At 41.5% G+C, this 24,829-nt stretch overlaps 1 protein-coding gene across 1 annotated transcript in view; it reads right to left on the bottom strand.

The window, feature by feature from the left end:
* Window positions 1–8,854: 8,854 nt before the first annotated feature.
* vps36 (vacuolar protein sorting 36 homolog) overlaps window positions 8,855–24,829 on the bottom strand; it is a 49,952-nt gene continuing 33,977 nt past the window's right edge. Inside the window, 8 exon segments of the mRNA XM_052026628.1 lie at window positions 8,855–11,010; window positions 11,012–11,042; window positions 11,128–11,158; window positions 11,161–11,203; window positions 11,768–11,852; window positions 14,295–14,359; window positions 14,923–14,988; window positions 20,797–20,931. Coding sequence (XP_051882588.1) covers window positions 10,948–11,010; window positions 11,012–11,042; window positions 11,128–11,158; window positions 11,161–11,203; window positions 11,768–11,852; window positions 14,295–14,359; window positions 14,923–14,988; window positions 20,797–20,931 — 519 coding nt within the window. The 3' untranslated portion in view covers window positions 8,855–10,947.

Raw genomic sequence — 24,829 nt, 5'->3', positions numbered from 1 at the left:
TCCCGATCCACACACACGCCCTGAGAAAGTCACAAGCCAACAGGACGCTTAACACCACGTTATACACAGCATAATAACTGTAACCGAATGTAAATCTAACCACGTAACAAACTGTAATCTGAACTGCTGTAAAGGTGCTGCTAATCTCCCTGGAAATAGTGAAATGGTTTAACAAATACTATAAATCCAGAAGGTAAGCACAACACTTCTTGCATTATGGCCCAGCATTTGAATTAGTGTTGTCAACTGGACGATTTCCACCTGAGGTTCACAAATCGGTCTGAACCCCAGCGAATGTCTCTGCCAGTTAGGCAATCCGAGTATCTGGGTCTCTCTGTCAGTCGGACGGTCCTGGTCTCTGAGTCTCTCTGTCGGACGGTCCTGGTCCCTGGGTCTGAGTCTCTCTGTCGGACGGTTCTGGTCTCTGGGTCTCTCTGTCAGTCGGACGGTGCTGGTCTCTGGGTCTCTCTGTCGGACGGTCCTGGTCTCTGGGTTTCTGCTTCTCTGACAGTCCAGGTCTCTAGGTTTCTGTCTGTCGTACAGTCCGGGCTCCACGGGGTGTGTCTGTCTAGGTCTATCGCACAACTTCGGTCTCTCGCTGACTTTTCTTCCTCTGGGTCTCTGTGTGCCCGTCTCTCCTCTGTCCCTCTTCCCCTCCTCCTCCTGAGCGGAACAGTCCGACTTTACCCCCGCAGCCCCTCTTACTCCCATGGAAGCGGATCGGAGCTGCCTGCCAGCTATCCAGGTCTCCAGCCCGGGAGAAGTGTTTTCCTTGAGTGGGAGTAGAATGGTGGGCGGAGCGAGCAGACTTCGCCGAGATTTCCGTTCTGGAATTATTGGAATGAGGAATAGGTTCCTGATGCTGGGACCTTGCGCCTGTTCGCTAAGGCTCATTTGGCGCCAATAAAAGCACAAGTGCCAGCTCTCCAAATACATAGAAACAGTGATAAGGGGACGAAAGTGGAAGCCAAGTACAGATAGTAAGACAGATTGCGGCTGGAAATGTTACCAATGCCTACAATTGAACCGAACGTATTTATATACACAGTACTTGGTTGGATTTTAAGATTATTCTTTACTCTCATCCAGGACTCTTGACCTCACAATCTACCCTGCTGTGACCTTGCACTTTATTGTCTACCTGTACTGCACTTCCTCTGTAGCTGCGACGCTTTACTGTTATTGTTTTTACCTGTACTACCTCAATGCACTCTGTACTAACTCAAGAGTGTGGTGGTAGATGGAACGTATTCTGCCTGGAGGTCAGTGACAACTGATGTTCCGCAGCGATCTGTGCTGGGACCCTTGCTCTTTGTGATTTTTATAAATGACTTGGATGAAGATGTGGAAGGGTGGGTTAGTAAATTTGCTGATGATGCAAAGGTTGGTGGTGTTGTGGATAGTGTAGAAGGTTGTAGATTACAAACAGGATATTGATAGAATGCAGACCTGGGCTGAGAAGTGGCAGATGGAGTTCAACTCGGATAAGTGTGAAGTGATACACCTCGGGAGATCAAATTCGAAGGCAGAATACAAGGTTAATGCCAGGACTCTTAGCAGTGTGGAGGAACAGAGGGATCTTGGGGTCCACGTCCATAGATCCTCACGGTTGCTGCGCAGGTCAATAAGGCTGTTAAGAAGGCGTATGGAGTGTTGGCCTTCATTAGTCGGAGTATTGAGTTCAAGAGCCGCGAGGTGATGTTGCAGCCCTATAGAACTCTGGTTAGACCACACTTGGAATATTGTGTTCAGTTCTGTTTGCCTCATTATAGGAAGGATGTGGAAGCTTTAGAGAGGGTGCAGAGGAGATTTACCAGGATGTTGCCTGGATTGGAGAGCATGTCTTTTGAGGATAGGTTGAGTGAGCTAGGGCTTTTCTCTTTGGAGAGAAGGAGGATGAGAGGTGACTTGATAGAGGTGTACAAGATGATAAGAGGCCTAGATCGAGTGGACGGTCAAAGACTTTTTCCCAGGTTGACAATGGCTAACATGAGGGGGCATAATTTTAAGGTGATTGGAGGAAGGTATAAGGGGGATGTCAGGGGTAAGTTTTTTACACAGAGAGTGGTGGGTGTGTGGAACACACTGCCTGCAGAGGTTGTGGGGGCAGATACATTAGGGACATTTAAGAGACTCTTAGATAGACACATGAATGATAGAGAAATAGGGAGCTATGTGGGAGGGAAGGGTTAGATAGATCTTAGAGCAGGATAAAATGTGGGCACAACATTGTGGGCCGAAGGGCCTGTACTGTGCTGTAGTGTTCTATGTGTCTATGCGTAATGAATTGACCTGTACGATCAGTATGCAAGACAAGTTTTTCACTGTACGTCAGTACAAGTGACAATAATAAACCAATACCAATACCAGTATCTCTCACCTCTTTACACTGGCTATCTCTCCTCTGCTCTTTCAGTCCAGATGAATGGTCTTGACTGTCCATTTCCCTCCACAGATGCTGCCTGACCCATGGAGTTTCTCCAGCTTCGTTGCCCTTCCTTTTAACAATGTGTTGTTTGAATTCTGACAAATCTCATTCCACATTACAGCCAAGGCAACAACTACTTTTAATTGCTGTTCTATTGTGGGAAAACACTGCGACCAATTTTCATCCAAGTTGGCACAAAGGTCAAGGACAGAAGGCCCAGCTGACCCACATTAATTCAGTTGGCTGAGGAGTGTTAGAACAGAACTATCGTTCACATTTAATGCCCCTTCACAAAGACGTCACCTCTTCATCTGGAACTTAATTGTAATGAGTAAGGATGTGGGCAGGAGTTTGGAATGAGTTGACCTTTAAGGATGGTTTATGAAGGGATGGAGAAATATTTTTAGTAGCACATGGACTGGGCCAGAGACACATTCAAAAAATACTACTCAGGCAGGAATTGGAGAGTGTTTTTTCTCTGATGGAGGGGCGATGGCATTTGAAGCCCAGCTCAATCAAATAAGAGTATTGATTGCAAACAGCTTGAATTGGGAACAGCAACGGAGAGGGTAGAACTGGCGGAGTGTCTGCAGGGGATGTCATTAAAAGCCAGCCTGTGAAGGAATGGAACCAAATACTTGGCAGTGCGGAGCTGGAAGAAGAACCATTGCTGGAAGTGATCTGGTTATAATTGGATAGGTAGATTAGAGCAAGATTAGGCAGACGTACTGTGCTGGAAAACAGGGCAAACGGCCTGATGGTAGATTGTGAGATCCATTGAATCAAAAGGTCCAGAGAGCTTGAGAAATATGAGGAGTGATGCACCATGGTTATGGTCACAGTTCAAGTAAGTCTAAGGGTGGGAAGAATGAAAACCTGTTGCACAGGAGCAACCACAGAATGGCTTGAAGGATGGGAATGGATTTGTGACATATTCTAGGACTCTGGAGAAGGCAGGGAGGTGGGAGGGTAGGTTGCAAAAACATAAGGACCAATAGTTGCTTTTTAGAAGGTGGTTTTGAAAGGAAAAGAAGAGGGAACCATTTATAAAGACAGTTATCACGGGGATTTGGCAAGGAATCAGTTTAAAGAAAATGGGACAAGAGAACAGAGAGGCAGGATTCATGTCAAAAATTAGCCCAGAGGTTGCAGGGAGATGGGAGACAAGGTAGAAATGGCCATGGACTCATAACTGAGGCAGGCGTGGACTTTGGAGGAGGTTTGCCCTGATTAGCAAGAAGGGATGTAACAGAGGCAGGCTTCAATTTTAGCAATGAAGAAGTCAGTTAGTTCCTCACAATTGTTGTCAGAGAGAAACGTGGAGTGAGTAGAACAGGCGGGTTTATGGAGAGATGGTTAGATGATCCTGGAACAGCGAGAAGCAATTACAGAAGTTTTTAGTTATAGGCTGGCCACACTTTCTCCTCCAGGGCAGGGTACTGAGTAGTACGTCACTTTCAATGAAACACTGATAGCTAGTTTATGTCTGAGGAAGTTATTTTTAGCTATTACTCGGCCATAACTTTGTATAATAAAAATAGACTCTACTTCAATGTACCCGGTGCTTTAACAATGGATTGTTGGGTTGTTAAAATGTTTTCCAGATCTTTTAATTTCAACCTGCCTCCCCCACCCCCTCGAATTATACACATTTGAATACTTAGTAAGACAGTAGTTTGACAGAATAACCAACATTTAAACTTTTGAAGTCAAAAATGATTCACTGTATAATTGTACTGAGTAGTCACAACAGATTTTCAAGGTACACTTCTTCCTTCATCTGTGAAGAGTGAAAGCAGCAATTTGGGTACAATTTGCTTCAGGATAAGGTTAGTGTGTGGGTTCCTCTGAAAGGCTGTACTGTAATCAGGGAGGTGCAAGATATTGCTGGGTACCAGTGCCCTCACAAACAACATGGCACCATTCACTGACTTATCAAATAAAACTTTGTGAAAATATAGATGGTCATGAAAACAGCATTTCCTTCCTCTTGAAAGTTGTGGCCAATGAGAGGCAAAGAATTGGAAGGGGTACAAATCACTTAAATCGTTTGAATGTCCTGCTGACTATCAAGTTTACCTGTGTTAAAGCTTGGTAGATGAACAATCTTGTGCAAGGTTATTATACAAAGTAATGATTAAATTGTTAAATCAAATTCTTATTTCAGTGCCATGATTGAGACAGAATAAGCCATTTGCCCATGCAGAGAGAATGATTCCCAGATCTCTACTCCTTGCTTTTTTTTAGCTCAGTGCCTTAACCAACCAATGTTAACAAACCTCACATAATCACTACATTTGATTTGATTTGTTTTGAGGATGTACATTTTAAGCTATCAGAAATGATTGTTGAAACAGGCATGCAGGAATTTATCACAGAGTCATGTTTACCCTGAATGCAGCATTTATTGTGCAGATATGCTCTTTATTGTTCTTGTCACCCACTGTTCCAGTTGTTTCAGACTTAGTCATCTCAGAAATGCAGTTGTACAGTTAACATGACAGAGAGAATGGGTGGATCTGAGCAGCACCATAGTTTTTCACTTGAAGTAAATGAATTTCATTTAGTTCTTCAGAGGTATGTGTCATTTTATTTTTCATTGTTAATGAGCTCACATATATTTATTGATGGTCAGGGCAAGGGAGGGAAATAAAACTTCTGCCTTCAATAACTGAGTAAATATATACCCAAGTTATACGTGATGTATTTCACTTTGAAACAATCTCAGTTTTACAATAATTAGCAAAAATGAATCCCCCAGGAATCAGGCAACACTTGTGAAAACATCATTTGTCCTCGTCTAGGTCCAGCAGTCGTTTGCTGTAAAGGTTCAAAAGATTAAGCATCTTCCCCAACCCTCAATTGTTAACTGGAATGAAGAATCTAAGTCCACTTTTAGCAACCAATTGGAATTCTTGAAATAAGTTGTACTTTAAACTTTCAAGCAATTTATTCCAATACATTGTTGGTTCTCTTTATTTATGTCTTCACCACAGAGTAGTGTAAAATGACTAACATACTTCCTTTTGCTTCAGATCTCTCCAGACTTATATTCATGGTTTCAAAATGAATAATATACTGCCAATTGCATTCAATGAAGTACTTTTTGAAGTGTAGCCAGTGTTACAATATATCCAAAGCAAGGCCGATAAATACCAATTTCTTAATGATCAGACATCTGCTTTAGTGACCTTAGTTGAGGAGAACAAGGGACAGGGCACGAGGCCCACTCCCTTGTTCTCCTTCCCAATAATGCCAAGATCTTTAACGTCCAACTGAAGGGTAAAACTGAGTTCTGGACTATTACATCCTCCAAAACTTGGCATCTTTAACAATGCAGAACCTCCCAATGGGGCATCAGCCTTGACTTTCACTTCAAGTCTCTGGAAAAGAATTTGAACCCATAACCTCCAACCACTTAGAGACAAGCAGAGTTGTGGACACAGCTCAGCACATGAAAACCAGTCTGCCCTCCATGGACTCTGTCTACACATCATGCTGCCTTGGTAAAGCAGCCAACATAATCAGAGACCCCAGACATTCTCTCTGTGCCCCCCCCCCCCCCCCATGGGCAAAAGATACAAAAGCCTGAAAACCTGTACCACCAGGCTCAAGGACAGCTTCTATCCCTCTGTAATAAGGCTATTGAATGGTCTCCAAGTATGATAAAATGGACTCTTGACCTCACAATCTACCTTGTTATGACCTTGCACCTTATTGCCTGCCTGCACTGCACTTTCTCTTTAACTGTAACACTTTATTCTGCCTTCTGTTATCGTGTTCCCTTGTACTACCTCAATGTACTGATGTGATGAAATGATCTGTATGGATGGTATGCAAAACAAAGTTTTCCATTGTACCTCAGTACATGCAACAATAAAAAAACAATTTACCAATTTACAAGGGAATACTATCAGTTAGGCAAAATGCTTACCAAATCCATATCAAAAAGAATAGAATTTGTTTGCCATTCATGGCTCCAAGGACAAAGCTACAACTTATATTTATCAATTACAATTGTTTGGAAGTACAGCTAGAATAGTTACATACAAATCTAGAAATTTAATTACTTAACTTGATGAGGCCACCCAGTTTTAATCCCTTCATATTGTGAGGGATATCAAACTTCTTGAAAAACCCAGACCATAAAGCAGCTTTACCTTTTTAGGTATAATTGCTTTATCCATTTTAATCAGAATGGATTTGCATTTATTTCACTGAAGATGTATTGACTTTCGGGAGATATGTGAAGCCTTTAAGGGAAGGGAGTGATGAAGGAAATAGATTCTGTTCAGGGAGATAGGTTAACTGTACATGCACAGGAAGAGGTTCAACTCAAAATAGAAGTGTCGGGTTAAATGACAGGAAGGACTTCTTTTTCGAATCAACAACGTTGCAAATAGGTTGTCGGGATGTTTAGTGAGACTTTGCTGCAGGTCTTGAAGAGGAGGCTGGATGAGTACATTCAAGTACCAGGAAGTAAGGGGAATAGTTTGTGACAAGCAATTCCGCTTACTGGAGTTTCAAGGAACTTATGTGTTTCCTTTGGGAAATGTAAAGGCATTTGGCTTGAGAATTTTAAACCAGTTCATCTATGGGATAAACTAGGCAAAGTTGGGTTGATAGTGCATAAAGGTTGTTCCATGTCTGATTTGATAGAACAGACCTTGATAAACGGTTGGCTGTTCCCAGTTTATGCATCCTTCTAAGTTTAATCCTTGGTGCCCACCACACAATTACCCAGCCACGTCAATTAATAGTACACCAAATGCTTTTACTCGTGTATGTACATTGTAACATATGAGGTTCAGTAATTTGAATACATTGTCATTAGTTCCTCATAATCCGGGTAATAAGCTGTTTGCAGATCCATCACCAATATACCATTTTCAGGAACACAGTAAGGAGGCAACTTAGGCTCTGCAAAAGAAAAATCCCTGATTGACTTAGATTGCAAATCCTAACCACTTAGACATTCGAGTAACGAAATTGTTTTTTTTGTGTGCTTATGGAAAATGATGATTTCCTTTTGCTATGGGAAAACTTTTCATTTCTTTTGTTTATTAATAAATCCCTCAAAAGTAAATCAACGTAGGATGAATTCATACTTGTAAACTACTTAAAATGTTAACATCAAATTGACCGAGGACTGACTTCTGCGATGGTGGGGATTTCAGAAGGAAGCTGAGATGGATCATAGAGTCATAGAATGGAACAGCGTAGAAACAGACCCTTTGGCCTACCACATCTATGCCGACCACCATTACTAACCCCACTTTCCTGCATTAATTCTATATCACTTTATGCCCTGCTCATTTAAGTACCAGTCTAAATGCCTTGTAAATGTTGTTACTGTTCCCGGTCCTGCCTCACACCTCCTGTCATCTCATTTCAGATACCAGCTACTCTTTGTACAAAAAGTGATCCCTCAGATCACCTTTAAAACCTCCTCCCTTTGACATTAACCTATGCTCTCTATATTTAGATATCCCTACCATTGAAAACAGACTCTTATCTACCTATCAATGCCTCTCATAATTTTATATACCTCTATCATGTTCACCTCAGTCTCCTTTCCTCCATGGACAAGAGACCCAGCCTATTCGATCCCTCCTCATAACTGAAGCTCTCCGATCCAGGCTACATACTTGTGAACCTTTTCCGCACCCTCTCCGGCTTAATCACCATCTTTCTTGTAGTGCGATGACCAGAACTGCACACAAGTGCAGCCTAGCCAACATTTTGTACAACTGTAACATGACATCCCAACTCTTGTACTCATTGCATCGGCTGATGAAGATAAGCATGCCATACGCCTTCTTCACCTATGCTGCCACTTTCAGGAAACTATGTACTTGTACCCTAGGTGTCTCTGATCAATAACACTCCCCAGGGCCCTGCCATTCAATGTGCATGTCCTGCCCTGGTTTAACTTCTAACAATGCATCACTTCTCACTCATCTATCTGGCACCTCTGGCCGAACACAGTTGTGAATACATCAATGTTGTTTATAGGCATTCACTTGCTGGGCCTTTCCATTGTAGCCTGCTCCTTCTGTTAGCTGTGTCAATGGTCCATCAGATTCATGATGAGATCTGGTAGAATGACTGGGTTACAATTTGATCCATTAATTGTGAGATCCCTGTGCTGTTTATTGCATGTTGTTAAGCCTGCGCATAATCCCGTGGCAGCTTCACTAGGCTGCCATCTCATCTCTAAGTGGTATTTCTCCTGGCATGTCCGCAAATATGGTGCTGCATATAATTGTGAAAGATGCACATAGCATTGATTAATTGCATAGTTCTTACTGATTTGACACTTGGGGGTGACTAAACTCATATCTTTATGCTTCACTATATGATCAATGAAGATAATTTTCAGACATAAAAAGGTTAAAGACAATACAGAATTACAACATACAAAAATGGAGATAAATAGACATCTTTATTTCATGGAGCTTAAAACACTGTCTTCACTCTGACCACCCCAAGAAAACATAATCCCAAGATGAGTTAAATGACGTGCTGTTAATTTTTGTTTCCATAGCAGCAATCGCCTTTATTGTCTGAAATTAAACTGCCGCATCTTAATTAATTTGCAGATATCAAAACATGTCATCCATTTTGTTCACAATAAATACAATGCATCATAGCAAAATGGGAGTGCTGGAGGCAGTATAAAGCACAAGAAGTTCAAATTTGTGTTTGCATAGCAAGTATGAGAATTTCCTGCTATACTGGCCACTGATGGTTTGGTTGAAAACTCACGGACAGTATGTCCTCACTGAGTTGAATTCTGCACTATGAGCAGCATGGTTCCTGTCAGGAGCATGGATGGAGTAAATTACATCTAATAAAGCTGTTCAAACTTTTCAATGGTAATATGGCTAAGTGATATGGAAACTTGGTCATTTATAATTAAATTGAGGTCCCAATAACATAATGTACATTTTAACTTGCTCTCAAAAGTAATTTGTAGATCTTGATGCTCTGATGTACAACAGAGTACTAAATGTAGCTCCTTGCAAAAGCTGCAGGTTCACAAAATCAGAACCATGCAAATTAAAAAAAAATAAGAGACCAAAATGCCTGGTCTTCGAAAACTAACTGCTCCTATTCAAAGGGCTTACATGTAGCCCTAGGCTGCAATTTAAAATGCATTTCACAGGCAGTACAATATCCCTTTGACTTAATTTACCTACCTAATCCTACTGAACCAGAATTTAGCTTTATCCATGCATCAGACTCTTACAACTTAAATAACCCACTGGGCCATCTCCAACAGCTTTTCGAACTTGTTCCTATTTGTCAGAATAGTAAAGAACTGATCAGTCACTGATCAGGTGAAGCTAAAAAAAGGAATTCAAGCACCAAACTCTTATAACTTAGCACTAAAAGAGCAATCGCACCATTTAGAAAAGCTCACCAGCTAACTTTAAATAACAAAAATTTATTATGATCATATGTGTTTAATATATCCCATTCTATTCCCTAAAATCCATAGTGTTTGGCCGGTTTGGAATCTTACTCACATAATACAAGATTGCAACAAACCAGTTTTATATTTATTGTGTAAAGGTTTAACAATGACATTACCCAGGATTTTAGGAAGAGAAATTCATCAGATCCTTTGCTGGATCTGGACTTCTCTAACACTCAGTCTTGGCCACGTCCTGCTTCTCCATCTGTTTGCCTTTCTTCATTCAACCCCTCCCTATCCCCAGTGAATTGGACACATCGCTTACATTTCCTTTCTGTCAAGGTCCTCCCCTTCCTTTGATTGCAGGTCTCTCGCACATTTCTTCCAAAGCCCAAATGATTCATATGCCCCTATGACTTCCATTTTAACTAAATCTTGGCTTTCTTTTGATATTTTTCCTCACCACATGCAAAGAAAAAATAAAAGCTGTGAAGAAGAAAATGAAACAAAAAAAATTAAAGACAGAACAGAAAGTAAAAGCAATAAACGGATAAGCCAGAATTAAATAAAGGGGAAAACACAATAACCTGAGAGAAAAATGAAAAGGCAAAATAGTGCTTTGTCAATAGTGAGATCATAAAAAAAACTATGTAAACTCCTACAGATGAAGTCAGAAATACCAAACCAAACCTTTGAAACTGGTTACTTCTAGAACTTAAAAAAAAAAGGACATTTCTTTATTATAAACGCGTAATAGAAAAACCCTTTACGTGCAGGATGTTAACAATTCAAACTTGTGGAAGTCCTATGTCATAAGATTTACCTTCACTTTATTAATACTGCTTCATCAGATTTGCACCCAGATAAAACCATTTGGAAAAACATGAGATAGATAACTGATGAAACTTGTAAGCACTTGTTTATGCTTTGTTCACATATACAGAGTCCTGCATGTTCTTTAGCTCCCATTGGTTGTATCTTTTCCATGACAATGATTTTGGAAGTGTCTGAATTTAAACTTGCAATGTTCAGCAATCTGTCATACACAGCAGTCACCGGGTCCAAGCAAAATACTGCTCAGATTTTCACTGGCGAATTTTCAGTCTTGTGTCAAAAACAAATTTGGATAAAATCGCAGGCTTTCAACAGAATCATCGCGACAAAAGGTGTCCAAACTTCTCTGCTAGCAGTAGTCTAGGTTTAAACAGAAAAAAAGGGGGCAGAGTGTAATAGTGTTCAGCACAATTCTCAAATGTAGAATTCAGTAATAATTTCTCACCTTTCTTTGGCCAGTAGTACTGAAATACCACAAGTTTAGCATACTCTTCAGAACTAAGGAAACCTTTCTCTGATACCTGTGTCCAGAAAGAATAAAAACCCTATAATTTGTTGGTCAGGTAGTTAGCCAGCAGATATAAAAAGAGCATAAATTTACATATCAATATTTCTGATAGCTTATTAACATGCTGAGAGTTTCTATTTCACCAATAAAGAACACCTAACCAACAAATGTTACATTTCCCCCGGAGAGAAACATTATTCTAAAGACATTTTGTCACAGGCTTTTCCTGCAACCTATTAATGGACAGCTCTTCAGAAGTAGCTCATATATTTGCTTTCCTAATTGGGGACATGAAATAGAAGGGTTATAGTATATTAAAATATCCTATATAAACAAAGTGGTCTTTAAACATTTTATGCCATGTGATTTGCATTGTTTTTCCATACCATTTATAATATACAAAAATACTACACATTACCGTATATACATATTAGGTATCATTCAACTAACTGGCCCTCGTGTCATGTTATCACTTATGTGTTGATAGATCACTGTCTGTACTGAACACTCTAGTGCAGATAAAATAAACCTCAGGGTATTCACTAACATACTGATTCTTAAAGGGGAAATGCCTTACAGTCTCCAGTGCTGATGCAATCATTTCATCTTCATTATGGGACTGTAGTTGAACCACCATTACTCCACTATCAAACACACGCAATCTGGAGGAAGAATAAATCAGTTTTATTAATTGAAACAGGATTTTAAATCACCATAAAAAATCAACAGAATCTGCCATGCATTCACATATGGTTTCACTGCTACACACATGGAAGCCACCTACCCCACTATGTTTGGAGGACAAAGCAGCAGGGATACAAGTTAAATGTTTATTAGGGTAATTTTTCAGCATCTGCAATCAATCCCTTGCCCATTCTCCCCTGTTCTGTGGATCCCTGGTGCACTCTGGTTGAATGCAACCTGCACCCAGACTTCAACAGCATCATCGATCATGAAGCTCACTTTCATTCCGGCATTGCTTTTAAGCAGGCTACAATGGTTGGTAATCAGGGACTGTAGTTCTTAATTCAATTCACCTGTTGCCTCTGCTCCCCAAAATCCCAACTCTGGTGGCACTTTTCCAGGTGTAACAGACACTAGATATTGAAGCTAGACTTGCAGTCTCCGTCGTTTACTACATGATGCATTTAGTCTTTTCACAACTAAAATATGTCACTGCCACGTGAACTAATGTTAAACAAAAATTGGAAACAGTAAAACAATATTTTGCTGCTGTTCACAGACTGCTCCAGCAAAGTCCAGATCAAAGAAAAAAACTTGCATTTATTTAGCACCATTCACAACCACAGGATGTCCAAAAAAACAATTACAATCAATGAGCAATAACAATCTGCTGGATGAACTCAGCGGGTTGAGCAGCATCTGTGGGAAGGAAAGGAATTGTCGACGACTTGGGGTCGAAACCCTGCATCAGGGTTCTGGGTGTACCGGCCAGCTGCACAGCTGTACAGAGCAAGATCAACACAATGGAGAAATGTGAAACTGAATTTGGAGCTCAACACAAGGCTTAGCTCACTTTCAGTCACTCTTACCTCTTCTCACTTCTTTGGTGAGGAGCCTTCTCCAGATGGCAAGCCCCATTTCCCGAGTAAGAATTTCCATTACACCCTGCATTGATCCTTTTATTGGGAACTGTCAGCATGACAACAGCCATCCCAACTTTTCTATCCATTCTGTTCACTCCAATCTACCAACTCACTTCTTTCAAGGCTAACCCTGACATTTTCATTAAGCCTCAAGACAAGGGTGGCACTTGTTGCTAGGGAAACAATCCTCTGTCAGGTTGATAGTAAATCTATGACACATCCACCAGTATCCTCACTGACCAAGACTCCACCATTGAACATTAAAATATTACTTTCTAGACTGTCGCTGTTCTCATCTCCTCTTGATGTGCTCATCAACCTCTTTCCCCTCTGAGATTTGTTTCCACCTCCTCCCCAGGTTCCACAAACAGGACTGTGCTACAGACCCTAAATTTCAGCCTGCTCTTGCCCCATGGAATGGTTTCCTTCCAATCACAACTATCTTTCACCTTCTTTCAAACTACACTCGTGGACCTAACTATTGCCTTTTTCTCACAGACATGAAATTCCTTCACACCCAGCTCCCAACGTACTGCCTGCATGCCCTCCTCTTTTGTTTTGTTGGACTTGCAATCGATAACCTCTCCACTGACTTCAAGCACTTCTTCCGATTTATTACGGGAACCTGGATCGGTCCTGATTACATCTCCATTTGGTGGGAAATCTCAACCATTCTTTGTAACAGTCCTACTTTCAAGCATCTCTCTTCCTGGAGCACAATGATGCTATTTCTTGCTCTTGCCTGAAATACGAAGTCTTCCAGTTTGCCTTCAATTTAATCTCTCCCTTACCCTTACGTTATCTATCTTCAACTCTCGTCATCCCTTTCTTGATATATATTCAGGTTCCCGAGGATAAGGGGTGTCAACAATTATTTATGATTAGTCCACTAATTCCCATGTTACCTGGTTTCGACTTACCCTTATACCTAGTTTCCTCCAAGGATTATATTCATTATTCACTTTCTCTCCACATCTCTTCTCTGAATGCCTCTTTCCACACTAATGCTTCTGATAGGCTTCCATTTACCTCAACTGCGAATGATGGGGTCTTCAACCATACTTGTCCCAATTCCTGCATTTGTCTTCAGTTCTTCCCCCACTTCCCAGATTTAAAAGAAATGCCCGATACAATTAAATCATCGCTTAGCAATAAGGAACTATCAAAATGATCCATAACACAGGGATATTCTGTGACAAAATGAGCATCTTGCTTCAATCATTTTCTAATACAGTTTTTTTTTCCCAATAAACAAGTGCTCCAATTAAATGTGTCAGTTCAACAATCAATATCATTGCTTTCACTGGTGCTGTGATATATAAAACATACAAAACAAAAATGCAAGAAATCAAATTAATTCAATGTAAAATCTGTTGAATGAGCCACAAAGCTCATCATTGAATGGGGAAATAAATGCATCAACTGATGACATTTTAATCTACTGAACACATGCATATGAGAAACTTGCATAATTAGTATGGACATATGTCCACTTGCCTCATTGGTAACTTCAGTGCCTCAAACATTTTGCAAGCATTCACTAAATCTTCTGGTGAGAGAAGCTGATGGAAACAAGGTATAATAATAATTACTAAAGGAACTGTTACAAATCGGAACATAGGTAAAACAGAAAAAAACACTGCTTTACAATTACAATTTTTTTTAATATTAAGTCACAAAATGGTCAGTGATACTTAAACAATTACATTTGGCACACTCTGGATTCTAGTTCTAATAGTTCAACAATTCAAAACAGCAGGCACCAGCCCTCCCTTCAGATGGTGTATTCCTAAATCAGGGATAAAACCTTGTAAGAGGAAGCAAAATGGTCAGTAGAACTGGAGGGGTTGTATTTGAGGCAACTCTCATCTTAAAGTTCAGATGTCATCCCCTGAGATGAATGTTCTGCTCAATGATTTGCAACTCTTGTGTTGGATGATCAATAACAACAAAATACAATGACAAATGCTTGTTAACCACCTGCCATTAGGCCTGGGTCTAAAGACTCTTATGTAGCTAATGTCTGTTTTAGATGCTCAGTTGATCTAGTTTACATCTAGATGGCAGATTTGATGTTTTATATCTATACGAACAGTGGAGAACTATTTGCACATTACGGCATTACCTCCATTCCTCGAGCGCGGTTTGTCAAACAGTAGACCTCTGTCAGTGCCATCATTCCACCTTGTTCCTGTCAAGTTTAAGAGTGGTTTAAAAATATTTCCTTACATACTTCTTAAAAAGCTTGTTTTTTTTCTTACACTGTAATAATGCAAATTTTTCCATTTTCCTGATAAATGTAGTTCTGTAATTTTAAAATATACTTTGAAATACTTAATATATTTTGCTTTTCATAGTAACAGTTAAATTTCATTATACTCGTGGATCTTCCTTAAGTACAGTAAAGAGAAGGAAACTATTTAAACGCAGTATGTTTTTCTGCTGCTAAAATGGAAATATTACAACCTTACATAGCTTTTTGAAGCTTGAGGTCAAATAGTTGACAGCAAGGAAGTTCACAAGAAAATTAGAGGTCAATTGTTTATTTTTGGGTTGGAAGTACTTGGAATGAGAGGTGGGAGTTTTCAAAAGAGGTGAGTCTTTGTGCTTGGTGTTCTTTTTCAGTGAGCAGGACCCATAAAGAGACACACTTGCATATTTATTGTTTAATTAGCTAATCAGCAGCAGCCACCAATAAAAAGCTAGGGTTAAGCAGAGTGGCCACTTTGGAGCAGTTCAGAGTTAGACATTTCAGTAAGAATACAGGTAAGGTCTTTATTTTGTTGTCTGTAAATCCTTAGTCCTTGATTCAATGCAGGCAGGATGGCAGTTAGTGAAGTGGAATGCTCCTCCTGTAAGATGTGGGATGTCAGAGAACCTCTCTGTCTCCCTGATGACTACATCTGCAGGAAGTGCATCCATTTGCTGCTCCTGACTGACCAGGTCAAGGAAATGGAGTTGGATGTACTCAGGACAGTTCCCTTATATGATGAGATGGACTCCTGACTTCACAATCTACCTTGTTTGATCTTGCACTTTATTGTCTACCTGCAGTGCACTTCCCTGTAGCTGTGACACTTTACTCTATATTCTATTATTGCCTTTGCCCTGTACTACCTCAATGCACTGTGTAATGAATTGATCTGATCGTATGCAATCAATTGTATGTAATGAATTGATCTGATTGTATGCAAGACAAGTTTTTCCACTGTACCTCAGTACAAATGACAATACTAAACCAATACCAAAAGTTTAGCTGTAAAATATTTTTCTCTTCTTTAGACATAATAGGGCACAGCAGCCAGGTCAGCGGCACAGTGACCGGCTCTGTCGCTCAGCAGGGAAAGGTAAAGTCAGGCAGAATAATAGTGATAGGAGATTTGATAGTTAGGGGGACAGACAGCAGATTCTGTGGCCATGAAAGAGACAGCAGGATGGTGTGTTGCCTCCCAGGTGCTAGGATCAAGGATGTCTCAGAGTGGCTGCTGAATATTCTCAAGGGGGAGGGTGAGCAGCCAGAGGTCATGGTGCAAGTTGGCACCAATGACATTGGTAGAAAGGAAAGAGGTCCTGCACAGTGAGTATAGGGAGTTAGGAAAGAGGTTGAAAAGCAGGACCTCCAAGATAGTAATATCTGGATTACTCCCGATGCCATGTGCCAGTCAGGGCAGGAATAGGATGATAGAACAGATGAATGAGTGGCTGAGGTACTGGTGCAGGGGGCAGAGTTTCAGGTCTTCTGGGGCCTGTACAAGGAGGACAGGTTGTACCTCAGCTGGAGTGGAACCAATATCCTGGCTGGGAGGTTTGCTAGCGCTGCTTGGGAGGGTTTAAACTAGTTTGGCAGGGGGATGGGAACCAGAGCACCGGGTCAGACAGTGGAGGGATTGGAAGAAAGGTAGTTGTCTACATGGATTTTAGTAAGGCATTTGACAAGGTTCCTCATGGTGGGCTCATCCAGAAGATTAAGGTGGATGGTGAATTGGCCATTTGTATTCAGAACTGGCTTGCCCGTAGAAGACTGAGGGTAGTGGTTGATGGGACTTATTTTAGGGGGAGGTCGCTGACTAGTGGCGTTCCTCAGGGATCCCTACTGGGACCTCTGCTGCTTGTGATGTACATAAGTGACCTGGACTAAAATGTATGTGAGTGCATTAGTAAATTTGCAGATAAGATTAGTGGTGTTGTGAATAGTGTAGAAGACTGGCAAAGGATAGAGTGGGATATAGATTAGTGGCAGATATGGGCAGAGAAATGGCAGATGGAGTTCAACCTGGACAAATGTGAAGTGTTGCACCTTGGGAGATCAAATGTAAAGTGACAGTACATTATCAATGGTGAGACCCTTAACAGTGTTGATGAACAGAGGGATCATAGCTCCCTGAAAGTGACTACACAGGTTGATATGGTGGTAAAGAAGGCACATGGCATGCTTGCCTTCATTCGTTGAGGCACTGAGTTCAAGAGTCAGGAAATTATGCTGGAGCTTTAAAAAGCTTTAGTTAGGCTGCATCTGGAGTATTGCATTGTTATGGTCACCTCATTATAGGAAGGATGTTGAGGCTTTGGAGAGGGTGCAGAAGATGTTTACCAAGATTCTGCATGGATTGGAGGGCATATGCTGAGGATAGGTTGGACAAACTTAGGGTTGTTATCTCTTGAGCAGCGGAGGCTGAGGGGAGATCTGATAGAGGTTTATAAGATTGAGAGGCATAGACAAAGCAGATAGCTGGTATCTTTTCCCCAGGGTTGAAATGTCAAATACCAGAGGGCATGCATTTAAGGTGATGGGGGCAAGTTTTTTTTTTATATACAGAGTGGTGGGTGCCTGGAATATGCTGCCTGGGGTGGTACTGGAGGCAAATACAACAGGGGTGTTCAAGAAGCTCCTAGATAGGCACATGAATGAGGGAAATGGTAGGATATGGACGTTGTGTAGGCAGAAGGGATTAGTTTAGTTGGACATTAGTAATAATGTAATTGGTTCAGCACAACATCGTGGGCCGAAGGGCCTGTTCCTGTGCTGTACTATTCAATTAGTAAAACTAACAGGAAATAACGGGTTTCTTAGCTTCATTGAATGACTTAGTTTGATCTCCAAATGTACACACATGCAAGTATCATCTGCTTATTGTAATTTGATGACAGACATAGGGTGAAATTCATTCTAGAGTGGAAACAACAAAGTAGAACAAGTTTGCTGTTCATGCTGTAGATTAAACCCACTTCAAAGGGAGCTTGTTGGAGGCAAGAAGCAGTCTTGCAACGAGACAGATTGAGAAGCTGATTTTTGTGATGATGAGACAACCTCACTTGACATCAGTCTGCACTGGAATTGAGTCTAAGATGGACCTGTTGGTTAGGATCATGGCTTGCATACCATTGTGTAGCAGACGTAGAATGAATTTGAGAATAACCAAATTTGAGAAGGATTCTCCATAACACATCTTAGTTGATGGAGTCAAAAGCTTTTGAAAGATCAAAGGAAGCTTTGTACAGTGGATGGATTTGCACCCTACATTTTTCTTGGACTTGAGGTGTGGTTTCAAAAAAAAACATACCATCCATGTATGATATCAGTTAGTTGCTGACTTTCTGCACTCTTTCTGTTCTTTAAATTGTTCTTGTGCTCCTTATACTGTTTTCTGATGCTTACTTTTGACTTCTGTAGCATGATGAACAAGGAAGCATGGAAGTCAGAAATTGTCTGCATTTGTATCCATGAAGCTGTCAGATTCTGAGGGGGTTCACTGTTAACCTTTACTGGCCTATATATGATTCCAGTGCTAATGGCCTCTGGAATAACATGCATCAAACTAGGGCAAATAGAGAGGCCTTGACAGCACACTGCCCACACTCCAGAATAAATAACGTAGAAATTAGAAAACTTAAAGTAACCATGCAAACACTGTTCAATCATGAGTACTGAGAACAAATGCTCAACAACTCTGCTTTTCCTCTTTTTCTGTTTTATCAAGAATGCATAAGGCAATATCTTGATTCCAAATTAACCGTGCCATTATTGTCTAATGTGCTGTTATAATGCAACTCTAATACCATTTACGTTGGGTTGGAGACTATCCTTTTTCACAACAATATCAAGCAGTTTACAGTCAGTGCCATTTATGTGGTGATTGACTAAATCAAATGCATTACTTAATGTATTCTGGGATAATGGTGGTAAAAATCTGGAACACTCATTTGAGAATAGCAGATTAATTATTGATTTAAGTTTTTAAATTGCTGAACTGCAAGGGGTGTTGTGGTTCAGAGGTGGCACTGGAGTTGGTGAGTTTTGAGGGTATGATTTAAGAAGTGGCAATGAAAGGACTGAAAAAGATGCAAGATCAGTCTGTACTGAGGGTATAGAAGATGGATGAATCTCAGGATTAAGTGTGGTGCCGCTGTCCAATATTATTGGTTATATTCTGGGACTTGGAAATACCAAGGTCATAGGTGAGATGCAGCACAGAAACAGGCCCCTTGGCTCACTGTCTGCGCCTACCACCAAACACCCAGTTTAACATTAATCATGTACTGAATTCATTTTATTTTCCCCACATTCCCATCAACTCCCTTGAGATTCTGTCACTCACCTGCACACAAGGGATAATTCAGTGACCAATTAACCACTATCTTGCACATTTGTGATGCGGGAAGAAACTGGAGCACACAAAGGAAACCCACACAGTCACAGGGAGAACATGTGAACGCTACAGAGAGCACTAGAGATCAGGGTTGAACCCAGATCGTTGGAGCCATGAGACAACAGCTCTACTTGCTGAGCTGAGAAGCCTAAGAGTTTTTATGAAGCATTTAGTGCTTTGTATAATTTTTATATAACTGAACCATAGAACAATATGGCACAATACAGGCCCTTTGGCCCACCATGTTGTGCTGCCCTTCAAACCACACCTAAGACTATCTAACCTCTTCCTCCCACATATCCCTCTATCTTAAATTCCTCCATATGCTTATCTAACAATCTCTTGAACTTGTCCAATGTATCAGCCTCCACCACCACCCCAGGCAGTGCATTCCATGCCCCAACCACTCTCTGGGTGAAAAACCTCCCTCTGACATCACCCTTGAACTTCCCACCCATTACCTTAAAGCCATGTCCTCTTGTTTTGAGCATTGGTGCCCTGGGAAAGTGGTGCTGGCTGTCCGCTCTATCTATTCCTCTCAATATCTTGTATACTTCTATCATGTCTCCCCTCATCCTCCTCCTCTCCAATGAGAACAGCCCTGGCTCCTTTAGTCTCTCCTCATAATCCATACTCTCTAATCCAGGCAGCATCCTGGTAAATCTCCTCTGCACCCTTTCCAATGTCTCCACATCCTTCCTATAATGAGGCGACCAGAACTGGACACAGTACTCTAAGTGTGGCCTAACCAGAGTTTTGTAAAGCTGCATCATCACTCCGTGGCTCTTAAACTTGATCCCCCCAATTTATGAAAGCTAACATCCCATAAGCTTTCTTAACTAACCAATCCACCTGTGAGGCAACTTTCAATGATCTGTGGATATGAACCCCCAGATCCCTTTGCTCCTCTACACTGCCCAGAATCCCGCCATTAACCTTGTACTCTGCCTTGGAGTTTGTCCTTCCAAAGTGTACTACCTCACACTTCTCTGGATTGAACTCCATCTGCCACTTGTCAGCCCAGCTCTGCATCCTATCAATATCCCTCTGCAAGCTTCTACAGCCCTCCACACTATCCACAACACCACCAATCTTTGTGTCATCTGCAAACTTGCTAACCCAGCCTTCCACCCCCTCATCTAAGTCGTTAACAAATATCACAAAAAGTAGAGGTCCCAGAACCGATCCCTGCAGGACACCACTAGTCACAGACCTCCAATAACTGGTTTACAATTCTGAATGACTCCATTTTTAGTCCAAATCCATAATGGTTTTATTTTGATTCAGAAATTATTCAGTAGAATATTGGTCATAGCAAATGGGGTGGGGAGAAGAAATGAAGACTTATTTACCTCTAATGGAGCTTGCAACATTCCTGCCAGTTGTTTAGCCAGTTGCATATGATAATGTGTTCCAGATCCATGCGTTTCTCTAGTAACTGGATTAGCTATTCCCATGCTCAGTAGGTAGGATTTGAAACGGATAGTCTGCAATAGAAAACACATTTTAGTTTCACAAATTTGTTTTGTACATTGGTGTTTCATGTAACACGGCTGGATGAAATCACGATGTGTTTATAACTTCATTCCAGATTTTAAGAACAGCAATGTTGGAAGAAAACACAATCTTTCTACTGGGTTCAGCTGATCTGCTGTTGGCTATGAGCAAATTTCATCCCCTCATCACATCAACCCATATTTATGAATCCAGGAAGAAAATTCTCATTAAATTACTTTTTTCACCAATTAGGACAGAGTTTTTACTTAGACACGTAATAATTAAGAAATTCAAACAAAATAAAATCTTCATGATGAAGTTCAACTAAGTCACCAAGTTTGTTGTCTGAAGATTAAAAATGCAGGATTCAATAGTAAAGCTACATAATATTACTATGAGCACTGATGTGAGCAATGAGTTATGAAAAATGCCTTTGATGTACACATGCTAAAACTGCTCCCAAAATTTAGATAAGATTTCTTTATTAGTCACGTGTACATTGAAACACACAGTGAAATACATCTTTTTTGCGTAGAGTGTTCTAGGGGCAGCCTGCAAGTGTCGCCACACTTCTGCTGCCAACACAGCATGCCCACAACTTCCTAACCTGCACATCTTTGGAATGTGGGAGGAAACAAGCACCCAGAGGAAACCCACACAGACACACAAGGAGAACATACAAACTCCTTACAGTGGCCTGATTTGAACCCGGGTCACTGGCGCTGTAAAGCGTTATGCTAACCACTACACTACTGTTAGAATAGCACAGTATGGGCTCTTCAACCCACAATGTTGTGCTGACCTATATAAACCTTATCGCCAATCAAATCTATCCCCCTCTCTACTTCACCTCCCGTATCATTCTATTTTTTGTTGTCCATGTGCCTATCTAATCTCTTAAATGACCCTATCTTATTGGCCCCTACCACCACCCCTGGCAGTGCATTCCAGGCACTCACCACTGCAATTTTTAAAAAAAAAAACATACCTCTAACATCTATCCTGAACTTTCCTCCACACACTTTAAGTTGGTCATTGCCACCCTGGGAAAAAGATGCTGGCTGTCCACTCTGTCTATGCCTCTCATAATCCTACATACTTCTATCAAGTCTCCTCTCATCCTCTGTTGCTCCAAAGAGAAAAGCCCTAACTTGCTCAAACTCTCCTCAAAAGACGTGCACTCCAACCCGGGCAGCATCCTTGTAAATCTCCTCTGCACCCTCTCCAAAGCTTCCACACCCTTCCTATAATGTGGTGACCAGAACTGAACACAATATTCCAAGTGTGGTCTAACCAGAGTCTCAGAGCTGCAACATTACCTCACAGCTCTTGAACTCAATGTCCCAGCTAATGAAGGCCAGCACACCATACACCTTCTTAACCGCCCTATCCACTTGTGTGGCAACTTTGAGGGATTTATGTACTTGGACCCCAAGATGTCTCTGTTCCTCCACACCACTAAGAATCCTGCCTTTAACCATGTACTCTACCTTCAAGCTTGTTCTTCCAAAGTGCATCACTTCACACTTCTCCAGACTGAACTCCATCTGCCATTTCACCCAGCTCTGCATCCTGTCTAAATCCCATTGCAACCTATGACAACTTTCTTCTATCTACTGCACCACCAACCTTCGTGTCATCTGCAAACTTACCAACCAATCCTTCCACTTCATCTAAATAACTTATATATAAAAAAAATCACAAAGAGCAGGTGTCCTAGAATAGATCCTGCAGAACACCACTAGTCACCGACCTCCAGGTCAAATATTCCCCTTCTACAACCACCCTCTGCCTTCTGTGGGCAAACCAATTTCAAATCCACACAGCTAATTTTCCATGGATCCCATACCTCATGACTTTCTGAATGAGCCTACCATGGGGAACCTTGTCAAATGCCTTGCTAAAAAGCCATTTATACCACATCCATCACACTACCTTCATCAAGTTATCTTGTCAATTCCTCAAAAAACTCAGGCTTGTGTGGCATGACCTGCCCTTCACAAAGCCATGTTGACTATCCCTAATAAGACTCTGCTTCTCCAAATGCTCATAAATCCTGTCCAAGAGTCCCCTCCAATAGTTCGCCCACACTAATGCAAGACTCACTGGTCTATAATTCCTGGGATTATCCCTTTTACCTTTCTTGAACAATGGAACAACATTTACCATCCTCCTATGCCACTCCTGTGGCCAGGAAGGACTTAAAGACCATCGTTAATGCTCCAGCAACCTCTTCCCTCACTTCCCATAGTAACCTGGGGTATATCCTGTCTGACCCTGGGGACTTATCTATCCTAATGCTCTTTAATAGCTCCAACACTAGTTCTTTCTTAACCATGACATGCTCCAACACATTCGCCTGTTCTACACTCATCTCACATTCATCCAAGTCCCTCTCCTTGGTGAACACTGAAGCAAAATATTCACTTAGGACCTCCCCTACCTCCTTCGCCTCCAGACATATTTTTTCCCCCCTCATCCCTGAGCAGTCCTACCCTCACCCAAGTCATCCTCTTGTTCCTCACATACGTGTAGAACACTTTAGGGTTTTCCTTAACCCTACTTGCCAAGGTCTCCTCATGTCCCCTTCTGTCTCTCCTAAGTCCCTTCTTAAGCTCCTTCCTGGCTACCTTATAACTCTTGAGCCCTATCTGATTTTTGCTTCCTAAACTTTAAATATGCTTCCTTCTTCCTCTTGACTAAACCTTCCAGCTCACTTGTTAACCATGGTTCCTTCACCCCAACATTCTTTCCTCATCTGTGGGACAAATCTATCTAGAACCCCATGTCAGTGGTCCCTCAACAACCTCTACATTTCTGCAGTACATTTACCAGAGAACATTTGTTCCCAGTTTATGCTCCAAGTTCTTGCCTAATACCATTGTAATTTGCCTTCCCCAATTAAATACTTTCCCATAACATCTGCTCCTATCTTTGTCCACGGCTGTGCTAAAGGTTAGGGAGTTGTGGTCACTATCCCTGAAGTGCTTGCCCACCGAGAGGCCTTTCACCTGACCAGCTTCATTGCCTAATACCAGATCCAGCATGGCCTCCCCTCTAGTCGGCCTGTCTACATACTGTGTCAGGAATCCTTCCTTTACACACCTAACAAATTCTGTCCCTCTAAACCTTTTGCACTAAAGAGGTGCCAATCAATATTAGGGAAGTTGATGTCATCCGTGACAACCCTGTTATTTTTGCACCTTTCCAAAATCTGCCTACTTATCTGCTCCTCAGTGTCCCGAAGGCTATTTGGGGGCCTATAGAATACTCCCCATAGAGTGATTGCTCCCTTCCTGTTTCTGACTTCCACCTGCACTGGGTCAATAGACAATCCTTCCATGATATCTTCTCTTCCTCCAGCTGTGGTATTATCCCTGATTAGCAATGCCAACCACCCCCCCCCCCCCCCATCCCTTTTGAAACATTTAAACCCCGGAACCTCAAGCAGCCAATCCTGCCCTTGTGACAGCCAAGTCTCCAATGGCCATAACATCATAATTCCATGTACTGGTCCATGCTCTTTCAACACTTCTCACATTAAGGTAAACACATTTCAACCCTCTAACTTATTGCATTTATGCCCTGTCCCCTGCCTATCCTTCCTCACCTTGTCCGTGCACATTGCATCTACTTCTACACCAACTGATCCATCTTCTAATCTAACACTCCAGTTCCCATCCCCTTGAAACCTAGTCTAAACCCTCTGTAACAGCTTTAGCAAACCTGCCTGCAAGGACATTAGTCCCTCTCCAGTTCAGGTGTAACCTGTCCCTTTTGTACAGGTCATACCTACCCCGATGAGATCCCAACGATCTACAAATCTGAACTCCAGCCGCCTGCACCAACTCTTCAGTCACTCATTAGTCTACCAATTCTTCCTATTCT

The sequence above is a fragment of the Pristis pectinata genome, chromosome 11, assembly GCF_009764475.1.
Source record: "Pristis pectinata isolate sPriPec2 chromosome 11, sPriPec2.1.pri, whole genome shotgun sequence".
Taxonomy (NCBI): domain Eukaryota; kingdom Metazoa; phylum Chordata; class Chondrichthyes; order Rhinopristiformes; family Pristidae; genus Pristis; species Pristis pectinata.
This window is presented reverse-complemented; position numbering and strand designations above follow the sequence as displayed.